We start from the raw sequence: 23491 nt of genomic DNA, 5'->3' as shown, positions 1-23491 counted from the left end.
TAGCTGGATCATATGGTAGTTCTATCCTTGATTTTTTGAGGAATCTCCATACTGTTTTCCATAGTGGCTGCACCAGTTTGCACTCCCACCAACAGTGTATGAGAGTAGGAGGGACATTTTTAAAGGGTCACTCTGGCTGCAGTGTTAAGAATAGTCTCCAACAGATTTATTTCCTAAAGAAGCTTCCAAATATTCTGTTTACTGGCTCATCAAAAAGCACAGGGAAAAGCAGTTAAAGGCAACCATATTCTGTCACCATGTAGCTAACAGCAGCCAATTCACGCATCCTCACTGTGCCACGTGCCAGGCTCTGTGCCAAGCACTTTACATACTTTCTGATTTAATCCTTCCAACACCTCTATGATATTGTCAGCACCAGTAGCTCAATTTTAGAGACAAGAAAAAGGAGATTGTAAAAGTCAGTGACTGGTCCAAGGTTTAGATGAAGTAAATGGAATTCTTGAAAGCTGTAACTTGAAGAACTGTTTACTCATGCAAAGAAACACTGCCTAAATAATGCTTATTACCCCAGTACTGAGGAACTAAAGATCGTGATGGTATGGGGGTTGGGAGGAGCATAAATGTTTGAGTTCAACCACCACATCCTTCTTTATTTTAAAAAGTTCTGTCTAGCCATGGCACCACAAACTTACCGACACTGTAACTGGACTGACTTGTGCAGGGTTGACTCCTAAGTTTCTGTCTAGAGGTTGGCCTCTGTGTGGTCTGTTCTGTACAGATTCTGGCTTTTAAGGAGGCAGCACCCACCGCTGAACCAACTTTTCTCTAGGTGGTTCCTCTCAAGCTGCAGTGATTTAAAAACTCACTCAGGCAGTGCTGCTCAGAGGGATGTCCCCGGGACCGGTGCTGGTCTGTGACAAGATAAGGAGAGGAACTGAAAGTGTATATAAACTTTGATGGCCATTTTAAAGAGTGATTTTATGTCTGCTGAATCAAATAAATTGGGGCTTTAGTATATCTTGTTTTTAAACTTCATTTTTCATGTAACGTATCTTTATAGTATTTTACCTGAGAGGCTTAATATATAAACAGTGGTACAAGCATATATAAAAATAGAATCTGACCCACAACCTGCAGCAACCTGCCTAAAAACCCCTTATCTACAATAATCAGTTTCCAAGCTGCTGTAAATTAGAGTTGCAGGAAGCCAGATTGCTAGTTTAGTAACAATCCAGGAAGCTAAACAATAACTACTGTAACAATTGGCCCCAAATGGCAGTGACTTGATTAATAACTGAAAGCTTCCCTAATTTTTGCCCCTGCTTCCAACTTAGGACCAACCAGAGAGGCCAAACATGGCTGACAATCACATAGGATGCCCCTTTCCTAATTAGTCTACCTACAGCTTCCCCAGACGGAGAAACTCCAATCAGGGCACACCTGAGGCCTTCCCTTCTTGCACTATCAGCCTTTCCCGCTCCTCTGCCTGCCTTTGAGTCTCTGTCAAAACGCAAGTGATGGTGGCCAACTCCCTTGCATAGCAAGCTCTGAATCAACTGCCTTTGCATCTCTCATTTGGTTGCTCTCCATTTATTTCCAAGTACCGAAAAAAAAAAAAAAGGAAATAAAAAACAAAACAAGGGTCCTCCACAGCAGACAGTCTCGGGGCTCGGAGGTCGCCTCCACGCGGAGACCTCCAGGGCAGGGGAGGGGAGAGCAACCGCGGCACGCACCGCCAGGACAGCCGAGGTAAGGTAGTCGCGAGATTCTCCGGACCCAGAGTGGGTCGGGGGTGCAAACGGACAGGTGCTGGGCACCAGCGTCACCACCAGGAGAACTAGCCGCCTGACGAAAGCGCGTTCCACTATCTCTGACGTCTGGGCCTCATAGCGCAAGACCCCACGACATGCGTGGCGCTTCCGCGCATGCTTTTGACGCACGCGCACTCTCCGCACTGCCCCTCGGGCTGACGTCACGTCCGCCGGCGGCGACCACGGCGGCGGTGAGGTGCTGTTTCTGCGGCGTGCGGCGCGGCGCGTGGGTGTCCTGCCGCTTACGTCTGTCCGGCAGGCCCGCCTCTGGCGCGCTCGCCCCCTGACTGTTGGCGGACGCCGCGTCTCCCGCCTGCCCGCTGGCGGGTCAGCGCGCCGGGCCCGGTTTCCGCTGCCTGCCCGGGACCGCTTACTCTCCACCCAGGTGTGGTTTCCACTACTGGAGGTGAAGCATACTAGCGAGCGTGGGACCTGGGGTCTTGGACCAGGGTGTGTTTACTGTGCTGTCAGGTGGACGCTCATAGGCAGGAATGTAATTTACAGTGTTTCGTCCAAGAGGCCACGTTTGCCGTTGGAATGCATTCTGAGAATGGTGTTCTTAGACAGCAGGCATCGGATCGCCGTGTGGATGCTTCTTTTAAATAAATCCCTGAACCCATTTAGCATTTTAATGCTTTGGAATTTTGTTTCGAAAAACCATTTGGTCCCCAAAACTCAGAACCCTTTGGAATTTCTCATTTTAAACAAATCCTAATCTTTCCTGTGACTGAATCGGCTGGGAGCATATCTTTTCATTAAGAAATATCTTGGTTGTCTGGAACTCAGTCCTCCCCTGGTCAGTGGGGAGATCTCAGGATTTCTGAAACCTGAGGATTATACTCTTTTGCAGCAATACTTTAAACATTTGGGTTGGGCAGAGCAGTACTTTTTGGGAAATGCATCACAGCAGTTCTATTCTTAGAATACCAGTCTTTTGTTTGTTTGTTTGTTTGTTTTTTGTGAGGAAGATCAGCCCTGAGCTAACATCCGTGCTAATCCTCCTCTTTTTGCTGAGGAAGACCGGCTCTGAGCTAACATCCATTGCCAATCCTCCTCCTTTTTTTCCCCCCAAAGCCCCAGTAGATAGTTGTATGTCATAGTTGCACATGCTTCTAGTTGCTGTATGTGGGACGCGGCCTCAGCGTGGCCGGAGAGCGGTGTGTCGGTGTGCGCCTGGGATCCGAACCCCTGCCGGCCGCCAGTAGCGGAGCATGAGCGCTTAACCGCTAAGCCACGGGGCTGGCCGAGATTACCAATCTAATTGGACTTTTTCTTGGTGAGTTGCCGTCGGTCTTATGAAGGTTATTGTGAAAGAACCTGAGACTGCTGAACGTTTTGAATTCTGATGCCAGATTTTAAGTCGTCATTCTGTTTCCAGCTCTGTGGCAGCACTTGTCAACCGGCTACATTCCTGCCCCTTTTCTGGTTTATAATTTAATGCTGTTCATCTGTTATGGGTTTTGAATTTTGATTATTACATTTGATAGGATTGGTTTTAAAGGAAAAGAAAGCTAAGTGAGGAACTTGTTGCTTTTTACTTTTTTATCACTTAATTTTTCATTTTACAAAATGCCCATTTTAGAAAACACAGCTAAGCAAAAGAAATAAAATTGAAGTCATCTGGACTGGTACTACCTAAAACTAACCATTGCTAACATTTCAGAATATAGTCTCATTTTCTTTTAGGCACAATATTTGTAAAAACAAACACAGAATCATAGTGTATACTGTTTGGTAATCAGTTTTGCATGAGATCTTGTCTGCTTATTTCACTAATTTTTTTCTTTGAACGGGCATAATGGCTGGGTGCTATCATAGGTAAAGTAGGAGCCCTAGTGCGTGAACCTTGTGCCATCTGTTTTAGCAGCTCAGAGGACTTTTCTTTTATGTCTTGGTTTTTGGCCAAGGTGCATAGGTGAGGTGGTGTTAGAGTTGTGAAAAAGGGAAGATTTAATATTGAGTCCTACGCAAGGACAGGCAGTTGATCATAGTATATCAGATTGCTGAAAAAGTTGGAGAAAATCATTGAAAAATTTATCAGTTCTTCATTCTTTGTTTCTATGCTCACTTTTTCCCATCCCTACTCTGTTTCTCCTCCAAGAATGAAACATGACTGAGGACTCACAGAGAAACTTTCGTTCAGTATATTATGAGAAAGTGGGGTTTCGTGGAGTTGAAGAAAAGAAATCATTAGAAATTCTCCTAAAAGATGACCGTCTGGGTGAGTTTTATAAGTTAAGTTTATTGGTTCTCAGTCATCTCAGGTGTTCGGAAATAAATGTTACCTTAAAAGACATCCAGAGGTGTTTGTTACCTGCTATATTTAGTGATAGGATGACAGCAGAATGGGCTATTTTAGGAGAAGTTATGGATTTTTCAAGTTTATATTTCCCTGAGATAGAGTTGGACGTTTTTGAAAGACCTCTTAAGAAGTCAATAATATTTTTTCTCGTATAAGACCCATATATTTTCTTTTCTCAAATTTTTTAGAAGTGTCATCATAGCTTCTGGGTAAGTTTGCAGCAACTCTTGCCAGGATTTTCTTTCATGGAAATACTAAGACTGCATTATGTATTGACATTTTAGTTTCTTCTAAGCCAGTAATAATAAGGTCTGTTCTGTTGTTGACTAAAGTAAAATAAACTGAACCATATTAAAAATAGTACTTTATATGCACAGAGTGCTTTTAAAATTTCAAGAACATGTCCCATCTGATCTTTGATCCTTACTAGACAGTCTGTGCTTTAAGTATGTCTGGTATTATTATTCTCATTTGACAAGTAGGGGAATTGAGGTCCAGGACAGTTGAGTGTGGTTTTTTGGAAAATGTGGGGATTAGAGGGCTGTCTATGCCACTCACTAGCTATGTTAACTCAGCCAAGTCACTTAACTGCTTTGAGCTTCAGTTTCTGCATCTTTAAAACAATAACTACTCAACAAGCTTGCAATGTGGATTAAATGAAATAAAATCTATAAATAGTAACTACTGCTAATGTTATAGGGAATGTAGTAATATATGCAAAATGCATCTCCTATGCTGTGAAACCTAGTTGTTTTTAAATAGCTGGTTGGTGGAACACCTGGGCTAGAAATCACACCAGTGTTGCCTTTACTAGATTGACAGTATAGTAGACTTCCTCTGAAGAAATGTCTTACTATACTTTAAGTTTTAAAAAATGAAATGCACTTTTACATATTGTGATCACCATGAAAAGCTTCTAATTGTTTTTTTCTTTCTCTAGATATTGAGAAACTTTGTACTTTTAGTCAGAGGTTCCCTCTCCCGTCCATGTACCGTGCATTGGTATGGAAGGTGCTTCTAGGTATGAGACCCAAGAGTTGGAAGATTTATCTTCAAAAATGTTGAATGATGGGATCATTTCTTATCTTATCAGTCAGAAAAAGGAGGGTTTGTTTAGGCCCTTTACTGAATATTGGGTCTAACCTCAGGAGACTGAATTATTGCTCACTATGAAAGCCTTTAAAAAGATGACTTCAGTGGTAATACATTAAATATTACTCTAAGAGTGTCAGTTTCTTTTTTTTTTTTTTTTGTGAGGAAGGTCAGCCCTGAGCTAACATCCAATGCCAATCCTCCTCTTTTTGTGGAGGAAGATTGGCCCTGGGCTAACATCCGTGCTCATCTGCCTCTACTTTTTTTATATGGGACACCGCCACAGCATGGCCTGACAAGCGGTGCTTTGGTGTGTGCCCGGATCCGAACCTGTGAACCCTCGGGCCGCCGAAAGGGAGTGCATGCACTTAACCCCTGTGCCACCGGGCCAGCCCCAGTGTCAGTTTCTTAATGATAGAAGAGAAAGTAACGGATGTTCCCGAGACAAGGTGTAGGAAGAGCATTGTACTGGGAGAAAGAACTAGTCTAGGCTTTACTGTCAAGTGGGTAACCTTGAGGAAGACCCCACTAGACCTCATTTTTTTGCATCTGTAAAATGAAGATATGAGCTAAATTAACTCCTAGGTTTTAGCTCTCAATTTGTTAGATTCTGTGATTCCCAGTGGTACATGTATAATTTTCTAATGAGTGCTATCGGAGTCAAAAAGGGATTGGAGAGTTTTTATTTCCTAGAAGTGCACATGAGTAAATTCCAGTGATGAATGGCTGAAGGAGAAGGGAGCATGATCTTGCTCCATTTTTATGGAAGAAAAAGTGTATTAGGTGCCACAAGTGACTGGCAGCACCCCTTTGAACCAAAGGTTTTTTTTGTTAATCATTGCTGAGCCTGGTGACACACATAGTACCCGTCCATTACCACCCTCCTTTCTTTCTTAAAAAAAAAATCTTATGGTAATCCCAGAGTTCCCCTATAAGGTAAGTATCAATACCCCAATTTTACAGATGAGGAAAAGACTGCAAGGCTCTATGACTTGCCTAAGGCCTTATAGCCTATAAATCGCAGAGCAAGGATTTTAGCTGGGGTTTGTAGAGCCCATTTGAAGGTAGGATAGATTATAGACCTCGTTTTCTTTCCGAAATGTACTATATTTTCAGGATTTGAGAAATCTGCCATTCTAAATCTGATTTTGTAATATGGAGGCAGCGAGGAAATACAAACCATATTAGGAAGCACAGCATAATGACTTTTTTAATGCGTCTTGGCAATCTTTGTACTCTTATATTTCTAGTAGGTCACTGGGCAGTTAAAATCTAGAGAATAGGTGACAACTATTTTAGTTTTTCCCTGGGCATTTTTTCCTTAAATTTTAGTGTTTCCAGTGGCCATCAAAATGAATGCCTTCCACAGGATGCCTTTTAGGTGGTAATGTCGATATTATCTATTTCTGCTGGAAAATACTGTGTGTGTTATTAATTAGTAATACCAGTGGACTAGTGAGAGGTGTATAGTTGTACTTTGTGGCACTTCCTGAGTGCCAAGCCTTATTTATCACCTCTGTTTTGCTGACCTGCCTTTATCAGCAAGTCTTTGTTGTTATTTTTGAGGTAGTTAAAGGCACTAGAGATTTAGAGATGCCAACCGTGTAGGAGACAGGCTGACTCTTCCTAGCACAGGTTGTTGATTACTCAGGGACCTTGGCATGCCTGCTTCCTGATACCATGTTGGGTAGATATTAGAAAGAGATTTTTAGGACTAGCTCTTAGAAAATAAGTTTGAGTTTAACATGAGAAGTGCTGTGCTGCCTCTAGTAGTATGATGAGGGTTTAACTACAGCTATTTAATCTGTATTAGCCCAGATTTGGAGGACATTGTAGTGTATTCCCTTGGCTTTTCTGGAAGCCTGGCACAGAACCCCATAGCTAAGGTAAGTAAAGATTTGTGTTAGGAAAAAGAACATTTAAGCAAGTTTGGTTCTAACATTAACATGGCATCACGTTAGCTAGAGTCTTTAGAGCTCATCCAACTTTTATTCTTTAGAATACTGGATTTGTGGTTTTTTGCACCAAAGAGTGATCCATAGTCAAATGTACTAGCTAACACTTATGCTGGCTTAGTATGTGGCATATACTTTCTAAGTGCTTTATGTATGTTAATTTTTTATTCATGACAGCAACTGTATGAGATAGGTATTATTATTCCCATTTTTCAGATGGAGAACCTAAGGCATAGGGAGCTCAAGTAAGTTGCTGACAGTCACTCAGCCAGTTAATTGTAGAGCTAGAATTCAAACCCAGGAACTTTGACTCCAGAGTCTGTGCTGCCGTACAGTCTCATTAAGTTTAAAGAGGCTGAAGTAAATAAAGTAAGGTGTTCTTCTTTATAACAAAACTTAGAGCCTTGAAAATTCCTTGTTACTATTTCCCAAATCTATTTGACCACGGTACCCCTTTCTCATGAAGACTCTTGGGGCTAATGTTCTGCAAAGAACATTTGGTGAAATGCTTATCTATCCCATTTCCACCTCTGACAGATGAGGAAACAGGTGCCCAGAGAGACGTTTGTGAGAGCCCTGGTGTTATCAGATCTGGGACTGGAACCTAGGTTTACTGAAGGCCTATCCAGCACTCTTTCCTGTGTTTTCTGCATGCCACTTGTTTATAAAAAAGATGTGGTTCTTGCTCCAAAGCCTAATGGGTAGACGTTATATTTAAATGGATAGTGAATGTAAAATGGCATCGAAATGTAACGTAAGGTGGTCTTGTCAGTGAAGATTGGCGATTTCTGTGGTCCTGAAGATAGGAGACTTTGTGAGCAAGTTTTAAGTATTGGGGCAGAGAAGGATTCGAAGGGTTGTTGGTGGTTCTGAGGTGAGGGGGGCTGTATTGTCAGCTAGAGCTGCTGTAACAAAATACTACAGATTGGGTGCCTTAAACAACAGTTTATATTCCCATGGTTCTGGAGGCTGGGAAGTCCAAGATCAAGGTGCTGGCTGATTTGGTTCCTGGTGAGGCCTCACTTCCTGGCTTGAGGGTGACCGCCTTCTTGCTGTGTCCTCACAGGGCAGAGAGAGAGAGAGAGAGAGCTCTGATAGCTCTTCCTTTTCTTACAAGGGTACCAGCCCTATTGGATTAGGGCCCCACCCTTATAACCGTTATATAATTAGGGCCTCATTTAACCTTAATTACCTCCTTATAGGCCCTGTCTCCAAATACCGTCACATTGGGAGAAAGGGCTTTAATATATGAATTTTATGAGGACACAATTTAGTCCAAAGCAGTGGCCAAGTGGAAAAACTAGAGATAGTCCTCTAGGAGCTAAGGGTGGCCCCAGGCTCATAACCATAAATTGAATTAAATCATCATTATAATTGATGTGGTTATTATCTTGAATTTAGGTGGCACACTTATTGAAGGGCTTTGTGATGCCATTTCATTTTTCTTTAATAGCAGTGATGCAGTTGCCATTCAAATATCAATAGTATTTGAAATTTAAGATTGTTTTATAGTGAGAATTTCTAAAAGAGAATCTGTATGGTAATTAAATATTTGTGTAAGTTATAGTCGAATTGTGTTGGGCAGCTTCACACAGGATTCTCTTTAACAGAGGAGGGACTTGGATTGGTGCCTCAGTATTTTGCCTTTCTTTTTTTTTTTCTGGGTCTCTGTATAGGGATCCTGCCTCCACACCACGAGTCCCATGCCCAGGTGATGATGTATCGCAAGGAGCAGTACTCTGATGTCCTTCATGCCCTGAAAGTCATTCGCTTTGTCAGTGATGCCACACCCCAGGTTGAAGTCTTTCTCCGCATGTATCAGCTGGAGTCTGGGAAGTTGCCTCGAAGTCCCTCCTTTCCGCTGGTCAGTGGGACGTTTAACACTTAGCTCAACTCTAGACCATCCCACCTTGCCAGGCTTTGATTGCATCATGTTTTGCCCTAGAAACTTTCAGTGGCTCCCCTTTATCTGTAGAGTAAAAACAACACATCTTTCCCTGGCATTCATGGCCCTGTACCTTCTGACCCAATCTGCCTATTTTTTTTAATACATTTTATTTTAAGTCATTTCAAACTTACAGAAAAGTTTCAAGAATACTACTAAGAATTCCCATATACCCTTTATCCAGGTTCCGCAACCATTAACATTTTACTACATTTGCTTTGTCATTTTTCCTATGTGTGTGTACGTATTTTTTTCTAACCTATTTGAGAGTAAGATGCAGTCATGATATCCATTACTTCCGATTCCTTCAGTTTATACTTCCTAGGATAAGGACACTCCCCTAGGTACCCATAGTACAGTCATTGAAACCAAGAAGTTGACATTGATACCATATTAACATCCAATCTTCAGACTTCATTCACATTTGACCAGTTGTCCCAGTAATGCCCTTTATCACAAACAAACAAACCATAAAAGTTTTGGTTTCGAACTTATCGAACTTTCTTATCAAGCTTTTACCCACTGGTTTTACCATTTGTTGATGATTTAAAATTTTTTTTAATGTTTTAACTCTTCATTTAAAAGTCATTTTAGACATAGAAAAAAGTTGCAAAAATAGTATAACGTTCCCACATACCTTCACCTAACATCCTCAGATATTACATCTTACATAACCATAGTATAATTATCAAAACCAGAAAATCAGCATTGATAAATACTATGAACTGATCTATAGACCTTATTGAAATTTTGCTGATTCTCCCACTGATGTCCTTTTTCTGGTCCAGGGTCCAATCTAGGATCACAAATTACATTTATTGCCGTGTCTTCTTAGTCCCCTTTAATCTGGAACAGTTCTTCAGTTTTCCTTGTCTTTCATGACCTTGACACTTTTGAAGAGTATTGGGCAGTAGAGCGTTTCTCAGTTTGGGTTTGTCTGTTGTTTCCTCATGATTAAAATCTGTGTATGCGTTTTTGGCAGGAATACCACAGAAGTGTGATACTTATTTCTGTTGCTGCTGACTTTGATCACTTGGTTAAGGTGGTGGCTGCCGGGTTTCTCCCATATAAGGTTGCTATTTTTCCCTTTGTAATTAATAAGTAACTTGTGGGGAGGTACTTTGAGACTATGTAACTATCCATCCACTAATGAACCTTGCCTGAAAAAATTTGTACTACGCTGCTTGCCAAATGGTGATTAACTCCTTCCTTTTTTCTGCATTTATTAGTTGGCATTCTTTTATAAGGAAGAGTTTTCCCTTCTCTACCATTTATTGATTTATAGCAATATAAAGTTATGGATTCCACTTTTATTCAGTGGCCTATAATCCATTACTACCGTTATTTCTTTTGGTGTTCAGATTGTCCGAGCTGTGGCCAGTGGGAGCCCATTCAAGCTGACTTCTGTCTTTTTGACAAGTTCTCATCCTTTTGAGCATTTTTTTACTTTCTGGCACAAAAAGATATTCCAGACTCGTCTTGTTCTTACCCTACCCTAGGTCTGGGATCAGCCATTTCTTTTTTGAATGGAGTAGGGTATGTAGAAACCAAGAACAGGGGGCTAGTTATGCTCATAGTTCCTGTGTGTCATTGCTTCTAGGCCCTCTCAGCAGACAGAGCTGGGAAACAGATGTATGTATACACACACACATATTAACACATAGCTCTATATGTTTATACATCTATTTATCTCTACATATTAAAAACCCTGAGTTCACATTAATACCTCCCTTTCAATCCAGTGTCACAAGTTCATTCCAGCCCTCACCCTTTCTATATTTGCAACTTCCTTCTCTGACAGTTGCAAATATGAAAAGGCTCCCATTATCCTCAATATGTTTACTTCTTTGCTCATTCCTCTGTATGTAACCAATACTGCCAGCTGCCTCTTGGCCCTGCGGTCCTTGGCCGCCTACTTGGCCTTGACCCCTCCTTGACCTCAGGCCCACAGGCCCCAACTTGATTTTTATTTTATTTTATTTTATTTTATTTTATTTTATTTTTTTGTGAGGAAGATCAGCCCTGAGCTAACATCTGATGCCAATCCTCCTCTTTTTTTTTGCTGAGGAAGATTGGCCCATGCCCGTCTTCCTCCGCTTTATATGGGACGCCACCACAGCATGGCCTGACAAGCGGTGCGTCGGTGCGTGCCCAGGATCTGAACCTGCGAACACTGGGGCGCTGACCGCTTGTGCCACCAGAGCAGCCCCCTCAACTTGCTTTTTAAATTTCATGTTTGACAGACTCCTTATTCTAGTTACTTGAATTACTTATTGTCTGTAAAGGAAAAAGAGGGGTAAGAGGAAGAGGACACAGAAAGGAATGATGATGGCTCTTGGGCTTTGGCTATTTTATTTGCAGTTCACTCTAGTCATTTTAATGTTTTGTTTTGTTGTGTTTTTTTTTTGCTAAAATAGAGTGAATTGTTCAAAACGGGTTTGCCGGTAAGTTGTGCTATTCTATAAATTTTTTTTTTATTGCAGCTTGCAACCACCAGTACAACAGTTTGTGCTTTGACTTGTTCTTTCTTTTTGAAGTTAATGACATGGTTCCCATGGACAAACCTTAGGTCGCCCACTTTTATTAAGTTTATCAAGAGAGAACGTTCCTGAAAATAATTGGAACTCTTAACAAACTTCTTTAAATTTCGTTTATCATTGGCAAAGTGAAGTTAGTGGTATTACACAATTTCTTAAATTATATATTAAATTAAGTTAGGTTTTCTATTTACTCAAGAAATCTAAATAATAGGTTCTAGTTTCCACCTCTTCCCAACTCAGCTTGTCCATGCTGCAAGCCCAGACACCTTTCCTGCAGCCTCGGGCAGACATGCTGCCAAAGTGTTTGTTTTGAGCTCTGCCACCCCATGTCTCCCCGTCACCAAGCCACACTCAGCGTCATTTTTCTTATCTGTAATAAGAGTGTGTGACAGTACGTAGCACAGGGCTGGGAACATGGTCAGCTGAAGGACGTCGGTCCTCTTCCCTGGCCTCTCAGAGTGGTGGGGGCAGTAGTGCGATGCCCCATCCTGGTGGGAGGCCAGGAAAGGAGACTTCTTGTCTCTTTCCTTCTTTTCTTTTCTCGCCGCCTCTGACACATTAACAAACGCGTAGAGAAATTTATTGTCTGCAATTCCAACTCTGTTACTCTTGACATTTTATAGAATATGAATAAATTGAAAAGAGGCCTAAAATGAAATACATTATTAAAATAGGAATTTTGATTTAACTTAGGACATTTTAGGAGAGTAGAAAGACACTTTTTAGTTTCTTTTTAACATTAAAATTCTTCCACTATTAAGTCCTAGATGAAAATGTAAAGCTTTTTTGTGTAACATATGATGTTTAAAAACAAAATAGATTTTTCAAGTGAGTTCCATTTTTTGTAAGATTTCTGTATTGAAATTTACTTGAGGGTTTACTTTCATGTTCTGAGTATTGACACAAGGTTTGAGAAATGCCATTCTTCTGATTCCTAAAATTCTGATTCTAGAGACATTTTAACTTTTTAGGTACTTAAAGGTAGAGCAAAATTCTAAAGGTATGTATGAATGCTTTGAAATAAATGCTTAATTAGTCTTTTTGGAGTCATTTAATTTTTGCAAATTACTGTATTGACAAATGTCTCCAATTATTATTTGTACTGTTTATCACATCTTTTTGAAGGGAATTCTCCTCTAGCACTGAGAATGTTTTTGAGTAGAGGGAGTCAGCCCTTTGTTTATGATTTATGTTACTCTTTGGTGGCCTTAACGTTAGAAGTTGGGAAAATCTCTGAGTGCTCAGCCTGAGGACTGGGCCTTTGTAAGCAGCACTGATGCGGATAGATTTCTCTGCTTCTTCCTCCTCATCTCCCGCTTGGTCTGCTTTCTAATGATGGACCGTGTGCTTTTTTGGTCCCACTTTGATTTATTAATGCAGCCTCTTCAGAATTTAGGGGGCAAGGTTTCATTTTTATTAAAGAAATATGTATTCCTTTCTTCTGCTGCCTCCCTCTTGAGATTTATTATCAATCTTTCAGGAGCCAGAAGGTGAAGTATTTCTTGCCATTGCTAAAGCCATGGAAGAGATGGTGGAAGATAGTGTCGACTGTTACTGGATCATCCGATGCTTTGTGAACCAATTAAATAGCAAGTACCGGGATTCCTTACCCCAGTTGGTGAGGGATGATTTTTTGGCCGTTCAGGTGTGGGGGTGAGCAGTGGTACTGGGGGTCTTCAGGAAATGCTCTTGCCTCCTGGTGCTGCTACAGTTATGAGTGGACCCTCTGTAGTAGGAGTCAGCAAATGTTTTCTGTTAAAGGCTACATAGTAAATATTTCCAGCTTGGTGGGCCAGATGGTCTCTAGGTCTCTATCGCAGTCACTCAGCTCTGCTGTTGTCACACAAAAGCAGCCATCAACAGCACATAAAAGAATGGTCATGGCTGGACTGGGCCTGCTGCAGGCCGTAGTTTGCCCACCCCTGCTCTATGGTCTTCCTTATCCTGATCTAGAATCCACTGGCTTTATCTAGAATTATCCCTCTGTATTAGTTAAGGTTTAAGTTTGGCTATATGTAATGGAAAGCCCAAATAGCAGAAGCTTTATTGTTTTCTCTCATGTAACCAGAGGTCCAGGGGTAAGGCAGTCCAGAGCTGGTGCCACAATGCCACAGTGTCGATAGGGACCCAGGCTCCTGTCCTTACGCTCCAGCATTCCTAGGTGTGATCCTTCCTCTCGTGCTCACAGGATGGATGCTGGAGCACCAGCCATTACATCCGTGTTCTAGGCAGGCAGGAGGGGAACAGTGAAGACAAAAGTGAAGGGTTAGAGGGGACAAGCCAGTCAAGCCTGTGCCCCTTTAACAGACTTTCCTTCTGCATATCTGTTGGTGGTAGGACTGTGTCACCTGGCCACCCCTGTTTGCAGTGGAGGCTGGGAAATGTGTTTTTTTTTTAAGCTGGACACATTGTGATCTCCCATTAAAATAGAAGGAGGAGAGGTGAAAGGCTATGGGGAGGCAGCTGGCTGTCTGCTGTACTCTTGACTTGGGAACGCAGAGAACTGAATGGCACTTGCTTCCTCAGCATAAGCCAATGGTCCTTTGACGTTCTCTTTTTCCAGTTTTTTTCCTTATTTCTCTCATTGATAAGAATTAACCTTTTTTGTTAAATCGTTGAGTCATTTCATATGAAAATTCTATCGAAAGCAGTAACAGTGGTACAGGGCGCGGGGTCAGATGAGGGGCTCTGATAAGGTTGGATGGGCCCTGAGAATCACTACTCTAACTATACAGTTACCAGGGCAGTTGGCAAGACCCCTCAGCTTATAGAGCACTGTACAAGGGTGCTTTTTATATATATCAATTAAGTAGAATTTGGTTTTTAGAATTTTAAAATTTAATCCACTTAGTTGATTTCTATGTAAATAATTTAAGCATGGCATTGGAGCATATGCAAATATAATGTTAGTTGCCTAATTAAATCAAGAGGTCCAAATTATCCCATGATTTAATTAGCATAGATAAATACATTCTTAAAGTATTAAACAATGAGATGAATCCATTGTTCCTGTAGATTTGCGCCAACACCTCCCCATCCCCCACTTTCTAAGAAGTAAACATTGTCACGGGCATGGTGTGTATTCTCCTAGACTATTTTATGTATATTATGATGGATGGGTGGGTGGGTGTGTGCATGCATGTGCATGCGTATGTATACACACACATATATAATAATTTTATATATTTTTTTACATATGTTGTTATTTTTTTAAAAACACATAAATGTTATCATACTGTTCATATGGCCCTATAGATTTTTTGTTTAAAGTCATGAAGCACTTTCCAAGTCAGTACAGATAGTTTTCAGCCCTGACTTCCTATTAGTACCACCAGGGGACTTTAAAAAATTACCCGTCCCTTTCCTCCACCCAGACGAATTAAGTCAGAATCTCTGGGCTGAGGCCCCAGACTTCAAAAGCTCCTGGTGATTCTGAAGTGTGGCTAGGGTTGAGAGCTACTCATTTAGAACCACCTTTCTTTCTTATTTTTTTAAATTTGCCCATAGTATGTCCTGTTGAGAATTTGCCATAATTGAGTATAACAGATCCATGCTGACAGTCAACAGGCCCTTGTACGTGCTCCTTTGTGTATATGTGTGAGTGGTTCCCTAGGGTGGGTACCTGGAGGATAAGTGCTCGGTTGAAGGGGAGACATGTTTAAATTTTTTAACTGCTGGGTTGCTCACCCAAAAGCCATACCAATTTATGCTTCCCTGACCAGATTCTGAGATTTCCTGTTTTATATTCCATTGCCAATACTTGATAGCATCAATCTCTTATGTTTTCGTTAATCTGATAGTGAAAATAGTATCCCATTTTAACTTACGTATCCTCAGTTTCTAGTGAGTTTGAGCAGCTTTGAATATGTTTATTGTCATTTGTATTTGTCCATCTTTTTTTTTTTTTTTGTGAGGAAGATCAGCCCTGAGCTAATATCCATGCTAATCCTCCTCTTTTTGCTGAGGAAGACCGGCTGTGAGCTAACATCTATTGCCAATCCTCCTCCTTTTTTTTTTCCCCAAAGCCCCAGTAGATAGCTGTATGTCATAGTTGCACATCCTTCTAGTTGCTGTATGTGGGACGCAGCCTCAGCATGGCCGGAGATGTGGTGCGTCAGTGTGCGCCTGGATCCGAACCCGGGCCGCCAGCAGCGGAGCGCGCGCCCTTAACCACTAAGCCACGGGGCCGGCCCTGTCCATGTTTTTATTGTTTGCTTCTTTCTTTTTTATTTGTAAGAGTTATCCATATACTCTGGATATTTATCCTTTGTCTGTTAAATATGTTGAAAATATTTTCTCCCTGTCTGTTGTACAAAGATTTTAAGTTTTGATACAATTGGATTTGTTGATATTTTTCTTTTGCTTTTTTGTATCTTATTTGGGAAGTCCTTTCTAATCCCAAGATTAAAAAACATTTTTTAAAAACTTGCTTCTAACTTTCTAAAATATTTAAACATGTTAAAATTTAGTCCTGTAATCTGTGGAGGTTTTTCTGTGGTTGGTGTCAGACACAGGTTTGACTTCATTCACTCGTGGTGGACTGCAGCACAGCCTCAGCCAGCACGCTGCTGCCCTCCTCCTCTCCCCGGCTCTGATTAGCAGTCACTGAGAATACACTTCACGCCAGGCGATGCAAAACTTGTTTTATGAATGAATTACTTCATTTGAACATGTATCTCCGTTTCTAGAGATGAGGAAACTGAAGCACAAAGCAGTTGAGTAACTTGCCCAAGGTCACACAGTTAGTAAGCAGTAGAACTACCACTTACACTAGTTGTTGTCAGTTCATCCTTTTGTGCACAGATTCAAAATTCCACCTTTATTATACACTAGATTTCCATATATATTTACATCTCTTTCTGGATTCCTGTTTTTCCCCATCAAGCTATTTGTCTGTTCCTGGGCCAATACCAGATGATTTATTTAATATAACTTCCTAGCATATTTTGATAGCTGGTAGGGAAAGTTCCCTCTTTTTGTTGTTCTTTTTCCAAAATGCCTTGAAGTTTCTTTTTTCTTTTTAGGAAAGAATTTAGAATCAGCAAGATACTTAATGTCCCCATGTCCCTTAAACCTTAATTTCCTTGTCTTCAAAAAAAGAGTTTATTTTAGTATGTACATTATAGTGCCTAGTACGTAGTTTTAAGTAGGTACAAAATGTTTTTTGAAAGTTCTTCAGAATGTATAAGAAAAACTAAATTTCCTTTGTGTTGCTGTTTGATTTAGGCAAGTGATTTACTTAAACTTTTCTCTTTAGTTCAACTGTGTTTAGTCTACCTTAAAATTTTTTATTATTGTTGTAAAGTGGATCTCTTCTTCCTAGCTTCTTGTTAAAGTACAGTTTCTATAATCTTGTCTGTCATCTTTTCAAAGTTTTGTGGTTTTACCAAATAAATTTGTTATCACACAGCATAGGTTATTATGTAATCCTTGGGAGATGCCCACGTGATGGACAATGGTGGGTTTTTCACATCAAAAGAAGAAAAGTGTCCCTGGTGATGATGTGTTTATTATGTTGTAGTATTCCAATTTATAGGATTACATCACATCTTCTCCTTTCCTTACAAGCTTTGGGAAATTCTGCTCTTTACTGAGGCCTCTGACTGCCAAGGAGAATAGAGGCCAACTTCAGTGGTGTGACATGGAAGACCTCTGTTGTAAATCTCTTTTCAGAGCAAACTGTCCTTAAACCATCTCAAACTTAATTGTGTTTAGTCATTAAAGTAAGAGAGCTTTCTTTCATTGCTACTGCAACATTTTTTTAAAGCTATCATAAAGAGAGGGCTTTTGTTTTTTTGTTTTTATTTTTAATAAACACTGTTATCAGCCTCTTGTAAGTTTAATAAAAATTCCTCTCAGGGTGGTTAAGCCTCTTTTTTGAGGTTTTACCTTTTGTTGATGAGATATGCTTTATTTTCTTTGTAAAGTAAGAATTTAGGGTCATGGAAATATTGGAGATAACCTAAATGTTCTGCAGTAAAATATAATTATAATAATCACACCTACCATTTGCTGAGTACTAAAAATTTCAGGTAATATAAATGTTATCTCCTTCCACTAAAAAAAAAACCATATATATATGGTATATATATAGCCTTTATGTTATAGATAATAGCTTTGTGCATACATTTTTTCATATATTTGCCGGTATATTTTTGGGATAGATTCCCTAAAAATGGATTGGCTGGATCAAAAGGTAAAGGCATATGTTACTTTGCTAGATATTTCCATCTTCCTTTTCCTAGAGCTCATACTCTCTCACGTCCTCACGACTAATAGATGAGAGCGCGCGTTTCTCTACACCCTTGCCAACGTGCTGTGTCCTTTTTGCCAGTCTGATAGGTGAGAAATGATACCTCAGTGTAGTTTTAGGTTGCATTTCTTTTATTATAGCAAGATGAACATCTTTTCATATGGGTGAGAGCCATTTGCATTTTTTTTCTATGGAGTTTTTAGCTTTTTTATTCTCTATTTTTAGAGAATAAAATTCTCTTTTATTCTATTTTTAGAAGGGCTCTTTATTTAAGGATATTCACCCTTTAAGGTTGTTTATTAGCCTGGGAAAATGCCAGGCTAATATGTTGAGTGCAAGAGCAAAATAGTAAGTTGTGTATTCAGTATGAGTCCAACTGATAAAAGCGTTTGTGTGATGTATACAGGAAAACAGATGGATGCCATACAACGTAAATGTTATCACTGATTATCTTTGGGTAGCATGAGCGTGAGTGATCTTGATGTCCTTTATTCTTTTCTTTATTTTTAAGATTTCATATAATGAGTATATTATAAATCAGGAAAAAATATTTAGAAAAATTTAATAAGACTGGCAAAAAGATGTACATTGAGTGATTATCAAGATGTTGAATAATATATTTCAAAATTTCATTTAATTTGCAATATTCATTTTACTCAATAATTGTACATTGAGTGCTGACTATGCTGAGTAATGTTCTAGGTGCTGGGGAACTAGCAGTGAACAAAACAAATACAGTCCCTGCCCTCGCTGAGCCTTCAGTCTGATAAAGGAAAAAGACAACACGTAGTTTAAAGTTTTCACTTGTCTGTATCTTGTTTGTTATTTGTACTGACTTCTGGATGGAATTTTCTTTGCTTTGAGACATAACATATAAATATGTGTGTTTTCACCCCTGTCACTTTGTGAGAAAAGTACATGTATACTTTTGGCAGAACGAACCAAAATTCTAGAATAGGGTTTCAGAGGTGAAAGGCCAGAACAGGAGCCCTCTGGCAACTTGTACTTTGGAGAAAAGCTCCTGGTTTGAGGAGTTGTCTGAGGTGTTCTTGAGAAGCTCTAGGAACTGTTAGGTAGGGAAGGAAGGTTGGAGAAACAGGAAAGAGTTAGAGATCCCCTGAAAGAGAGAGGGGAAAACTGGACCAGATATTAATATGTGGGCCCACTTTGTCTGGCTAACTCCTCTCCATTCTTCGTGGGCCAGCTCACATGTCACCTCCCTGGGAAACTGTTCCTGGCTTCTAAAGCTTGGGTGAGGATTCCCACCTGGACGTACCCCGTGTCCTGTGCTTGTTCCCATCATAGCTTTATTACAGTGTGTTATGGTTACTTTACTGGTCTGTCTCACCAGTCTGTACGGTCTTTGAAGGCAGGGACTTGATCTTATTTTTCACTCTAGCTCCTGTATAGCATAGTGTCTGGCTAGAGTGGACACTGTAAGGGTTATGTATTGCCTCTTTGGCAGAAGCAGAGATGCAAATATTTAGTAAAGTAAACATTTGCATTTGCTTAGATGATAAGGGATCTGGCTGTGTTCTTTTAGATAGGGAGTAGAGACTTTAGGGTTTGACCCTTAGGGTCCATTCTTAACCATTGGACCCTAAATACAGCAAGATGGATTTGGCCTGGTCTGGGAAGCCGGATTTGTTAGCTCTCTCAGTCTTCTAGAGTTGGCTGCTGCTTACCCTTACGTGGGAGAGGCTACCAGACGGAATCCAGTTCCCTCTGTGTTATTCCTCTGCCTCCCAGGAATTCTCACGCACATTTTGTTGGGTACAGAGCTCCTCCTCTGGACATCCCTGTTGTATGAACCTCCTTGGCGTGGTGCACAGCAGTGCTCAGCGTGGGTCAGCATATGTGTGGTCAGTGAGTGATGGGCCCTTTTCATCTCTGGCTCTTTTTGTCTCATCCTCCCAGCTCCCTCTCCCCACTGTAGCCCCACCCTAGTTCTTTGGTCTTACTCTTCTCCTTTTTCCTGTATATATATAATCTACTGCCCTAGAGCAGCCAGGCGTATCATGGGCTTTTCTTAGCTCCCCAGACCAATTGAATTTTGCTTTGGACTTTTGCCTTAGGCTGTTGAATCTGGTTAGTGCAGTTAACATTAGGGTAACCCGCTGTTCCTTTTTGCCTGGGACTGTCCTGGGAAAGCCTTCAGTCAGATGACTGGTTGCTCTGGTTCATGCTGACCTGGGAAACTGCTGCATCATCAGTGACTTGGATGATTCTGAAGCTTTGTTTTCCAGCACTTCCTTGCATTTAGCATGTACATTTTTTTCATCATAGTCTGTAAGATCAGGTAATGTTATGTCACAGGAAACGAGTAATTTCTTCCTATTTAATCATTAGCCAAAGGCCTTTGAACAATACTTGAATCTGGAAGATAGCAGACTGCTGAGTCACCTGAAGACGTGTTCTGCAGTGTCCAAACTTCCTTATGATCTCTGGTTCAAGAGGTGCTTCGCAGGGTGCTTGCCTGAGTCCAGTTTACAGAGGCAAGTATTTCTTTCAAAGACGTACTGAAGGCTTAGAGTCAGAGAAGAATCCTGGTTTTTCATGTGCTCATCCCTCAGAATATAAATTTGCTTTAGAACAATACAATAATTTGAAGCTAACTTCTCCAGCAGCTAACATAACAACACATGATTCTGCTTATTATATATACAATTAGAAATATTAGAATATTACTAATCCTAATTTAATATTAATGTAAATTAATAGTATAAATATTAGAATACAAAATTATAAGAATTGAGGGCCCTCAAAGTGTTAGATGCTGTACAATATTCACATCTGAAATAGTCTCCAGGAGTTAATATAGGCCTGGGCTTTGCTTTTCCAGAAACTTGGTAGATCCTAATCTAGAGAAAATCTTGATATTTCTTAGTTTCATCATGACATCTTTAAAGTAGCTGAAGGCAGTCAAAAATTTGAGACTCAAACTCAGATCTTTCACCCATTTTAGACATGTGTTATGGGTATTTCGGAGTCCTGGCCCTGCCCCTCCCAGACTATGATGTAGTTGAGAAGAAAGGCAGTACACAAGACAGTACATAACTAAGCATATGGAGCATAATACCAACTTTAAGAGGTGTAGGAATTATCAGAGTAATTATTTTAGAGTGGTTGCAGATCAATAACTAGTTCTTTAAGCCCCTGGAGAAGTTTAAGGAATTTGAACCACTGGAAAAATGAAATTGAATTTATCTAATTTCATACGCTTCTTTTGTTGTTGTTCCTTAGTGCGTAATGATTATATTAGCATTACAAAATATTACTAAAATCTAAACTTGGTTTAGGAGTTTCCTTTCCTTCCCCAAACGGTCAGGTTTGAAGCGTTAGGGAATAGGCATTTGGTAGATTCCAGCAAAGTGTACTTTTAGTCATCATTCCTTTTGTCCTTCCAGTGCTGATGGTGTCTGAAAGAGATTTCAAGTGGCTGATTTGTTTTGGGTTTTTTTCAGTAATTATTTCATTATAACTCTTTCTAAAGATTGTACTCAAAATAGGAGTAATTTGGTTTAATTTTGTAATTAGAGATATCTAGGTAAATGTAAATTTCAGACTCACATAATTTGACTATATCTCTTTATTTTTGCAGGGTTTGGGATAAAGTTGTAAGTGGATCCTGTAAGATCCTAGTTTTTGTAGCTGTGGAAATTTTATTAACCTTTAAAATAAAAGTAATGGCACTGAACAGTGCAGAGAAGATAACAAAGTTTCTGGAAAATGTAAGTGTGCTTTATTTTGTTGATTTTTGAATCTAGAAAGGAAGTCAGCTTAGCAAGACAGATTTTCCTATTGCATTAAATTATTTCAGAGAAATAACATAGTATATTTTTACATTATAAGAAACAATTTTTTCCCTTGAAAAAGCTTAGCTTAAAGTTGCTCTGTGGATTATAGTTTGCATCCTCTGAGAGACGATGGTCTAAGCAGTGAGACTGTCACCATGTCACACCATGAGTGTACACGTAGGACCAGAGTTTTGTCCTACTAATAGGAGGCTTGTCAAGAAAAAGAAGAGGTGAGATATGTCACTTTAGGAAGAGTAATCCTTGTTAATGGAAAAGGAATCCTGATGTTTTGGGGGATTTTGTAAGCCCTTTCATTTCTGTTACTCTCTCTGTTGGAATCCCATTTGGGTTTGTTATTGTGCTCAAGTATAAACTTAGTGCATGTTGAAAAAGGTCTAAATGAATCAGCTTTTCCCTTTCTACGTATCTTAGACTACCTTTAACTAGACAAGAGTTAGAAGTAAAGAGACTTATGCCTGAATGAATTTCACTGGACCCAAAATGTATTCTTCTTTTTTTCAGTCAGTCAATATTAACATTTGAACAGTGGCCCAGTAAATAATAAGTACTAAGTGAATGTGTGTTGAATAAATGAATCATCATCATTATAATAATTAGTGGCTAACAGTGCCAGGGCCTCTGCTAAGTAATTTTCATGGATTATCTCATGTAATCCTGTAAACAGCCCTGTGCAGTGGGGCTATCATGTGCTCCATTTTAGAGATGGGGATCTGAACCCAGGTAGCTTAGGTTAACCCGCCCAGGGACACATAGTTAGTGGGCAGTGCAGGATTGAACCCAGGCAGTCTGACACCAGACCTCCTTAATATGTCCCAGGTGGCATGTGAAACAAGCATCCTGGCAGCAGCCTTTTATGCAATCACTTTCTGAAAAACAGTGAAAACTCCAGTGGAAATAAGTTTTATATGGTGGTGAATGAGGGAGATACTGAAGTTGTAAACACTGAAATTTCATGGAGACTGGTTTGCTTGTTCACAGATTCCCCAGGACAGCTCGGATGCGATTGTGAGCAAGGCCATCGACTTATGGCACAAACACTGTGGGACCCCGGTACATTCAGCCTGAACACTCCTGATGGCTGTGGACGGTCTCCCAGGCCCGCCCTGAGCTTTCTGTTCTTGGGACCCAGGCTACTAAACTGATTGAAAGTAGAGTTCTTGCTTTGGTGCTCAAGGTGTAATTTTTTTCCAGTAAAATTATTTAATTAAGATATCTGGTGTTGCTGTGTTGTGGAGCAGCATCTTTTGGTTACACAGAAGTACACAGAATTCAACTCGGAATAGCATTTTAAAAGGGTTTTTAGAAAATAGCTCCCAGTTTTTAAAGCAGTTCAGTCAGGGTAGGTGGGGGCTTGAACAAGCTGTGCGTGGCCAAGCCTGCTTCTCCCTCATTAGCACCGAGCTACTTACTTTCTACTGTCTATTTCTGGAATAAAGAACAACCTCCTTTTGTTGACAACTCAGATTTGGCTTTTGTTGCTGCAGTGCTTGTGTAAATCTAAGCTGACTGCTTTCTGAGGCTTCGTCTTGCTAAATAGGTTTAAATAAAAGCCTTACTTTTTTTTCTCTTTGTGCCAGTTGGAATAAAGCAGTTGTTGAACAAAATGTGTCTAAATTTACCTACTAGGAGAGAGAGTACTTGCTGATATTTTGCTGGACTCATGCTTTTTCCCGATGGGACATTAAACGTTGGGTAGGCTTCAGGGAGCACTAAATAGAAATAGGAATGGGAGAAATGGCAGGTGAAGGTTAACAGCTTATGAGCCCCGGGCCATATTGCAATGCATAATGGTCACTGTTCACTGGACAGTTGCA

General features: G+C 40.2%; 1 protein-coding gene across 5 annotated transcripts; it reads left to right on the top strand.

Annotated features, from left to right (window-relative positions):
• Positions 1–1952: 1952 nt before the first annotated feature.
• TBC1D7 (TBC1 domain family member 7) lies at positions 1953–23281 on the top strand. 5 transcript variants are annotated; one of them, XM_087438016.1, is made up of 10 exons: positions 1953–2157; positions 2889–3048; positions 3874–3993; positions 5015–5095; positions 8798–8985; positions 10049–10138; positions 13087–13224; positions 20209–20354; positions 21461–21590; positions 22656–23281. In XM_087438016.1, exons 3-10 carry the CDS (start codon positions 3882–3884, stop codon positions 22740–22742), a joined length of 972 nt encoding a protein of 323 aa, XP_087294142.1. In that variant the 5' UTR covers positions 1953–2157; positions 2889–3048; positions 3874–3881; the 3' UTR covers positions 22743–23281. The 5 variants fall into 5 exon arrangements, with proteins under 5 accessions (XP_087294142.1, XP_087294143.1, XP_087294144.1 ...); XM_087438019.1 differs by lacking the exon at positions 10049–10138 and adding an exon at positions 11484–11510 and having other exon boundaries at positions 1954–2157; XM_087438017.1 differs by lacking the exon at positions 2889–3048.
• Positions 23282–23491: the final 210 nt, after the last annotated feature.

The sequence above is a fragment of the Ceratotherium simum genome, chromosome 13, assembly GCF_057802395.1.
Source record: "Ceratotherium simum simum isolate JZ-2026a chromosome 13, ASM5780239v1, whole genome shotgun sequence".
Lineage (NCBI taxonomy): Eukaryota > Metazoa > Chordata > Mammalia > Perissodactyla > Rhinocerotidae > Ceratotherium > Ceratotherium simum.
Note: the sequence above shows the minus strand (reverse complement) of the source record. Positions and strands in the feature narration are given on the sequence as shown.

Bases quoted from the DNA above. Each gene is read 5' to 3' on its own strand.
- TBC1D7 (XM_087438017.1), top strand. From the start codon at position 3,882: ATGACTGAGGACTCACAGAGAAACTTTCGTTCAGTATATTATGAGAAA. The intron at 3,994-5,014 runs GTGAGTTTTATA...TTCTTTCTCTAG, and splicing joins CCTAAAAGATGACCGTCTGG to ATATTGAGAAACTTTGTACT. The intron at 5,096-8,797 runs GTATGAGACCCA...GTCTCTGTATAG, and splicing joins GGTATGGAAGGTGCTTCTAG to GGATCCTGCCTCCACACCAC.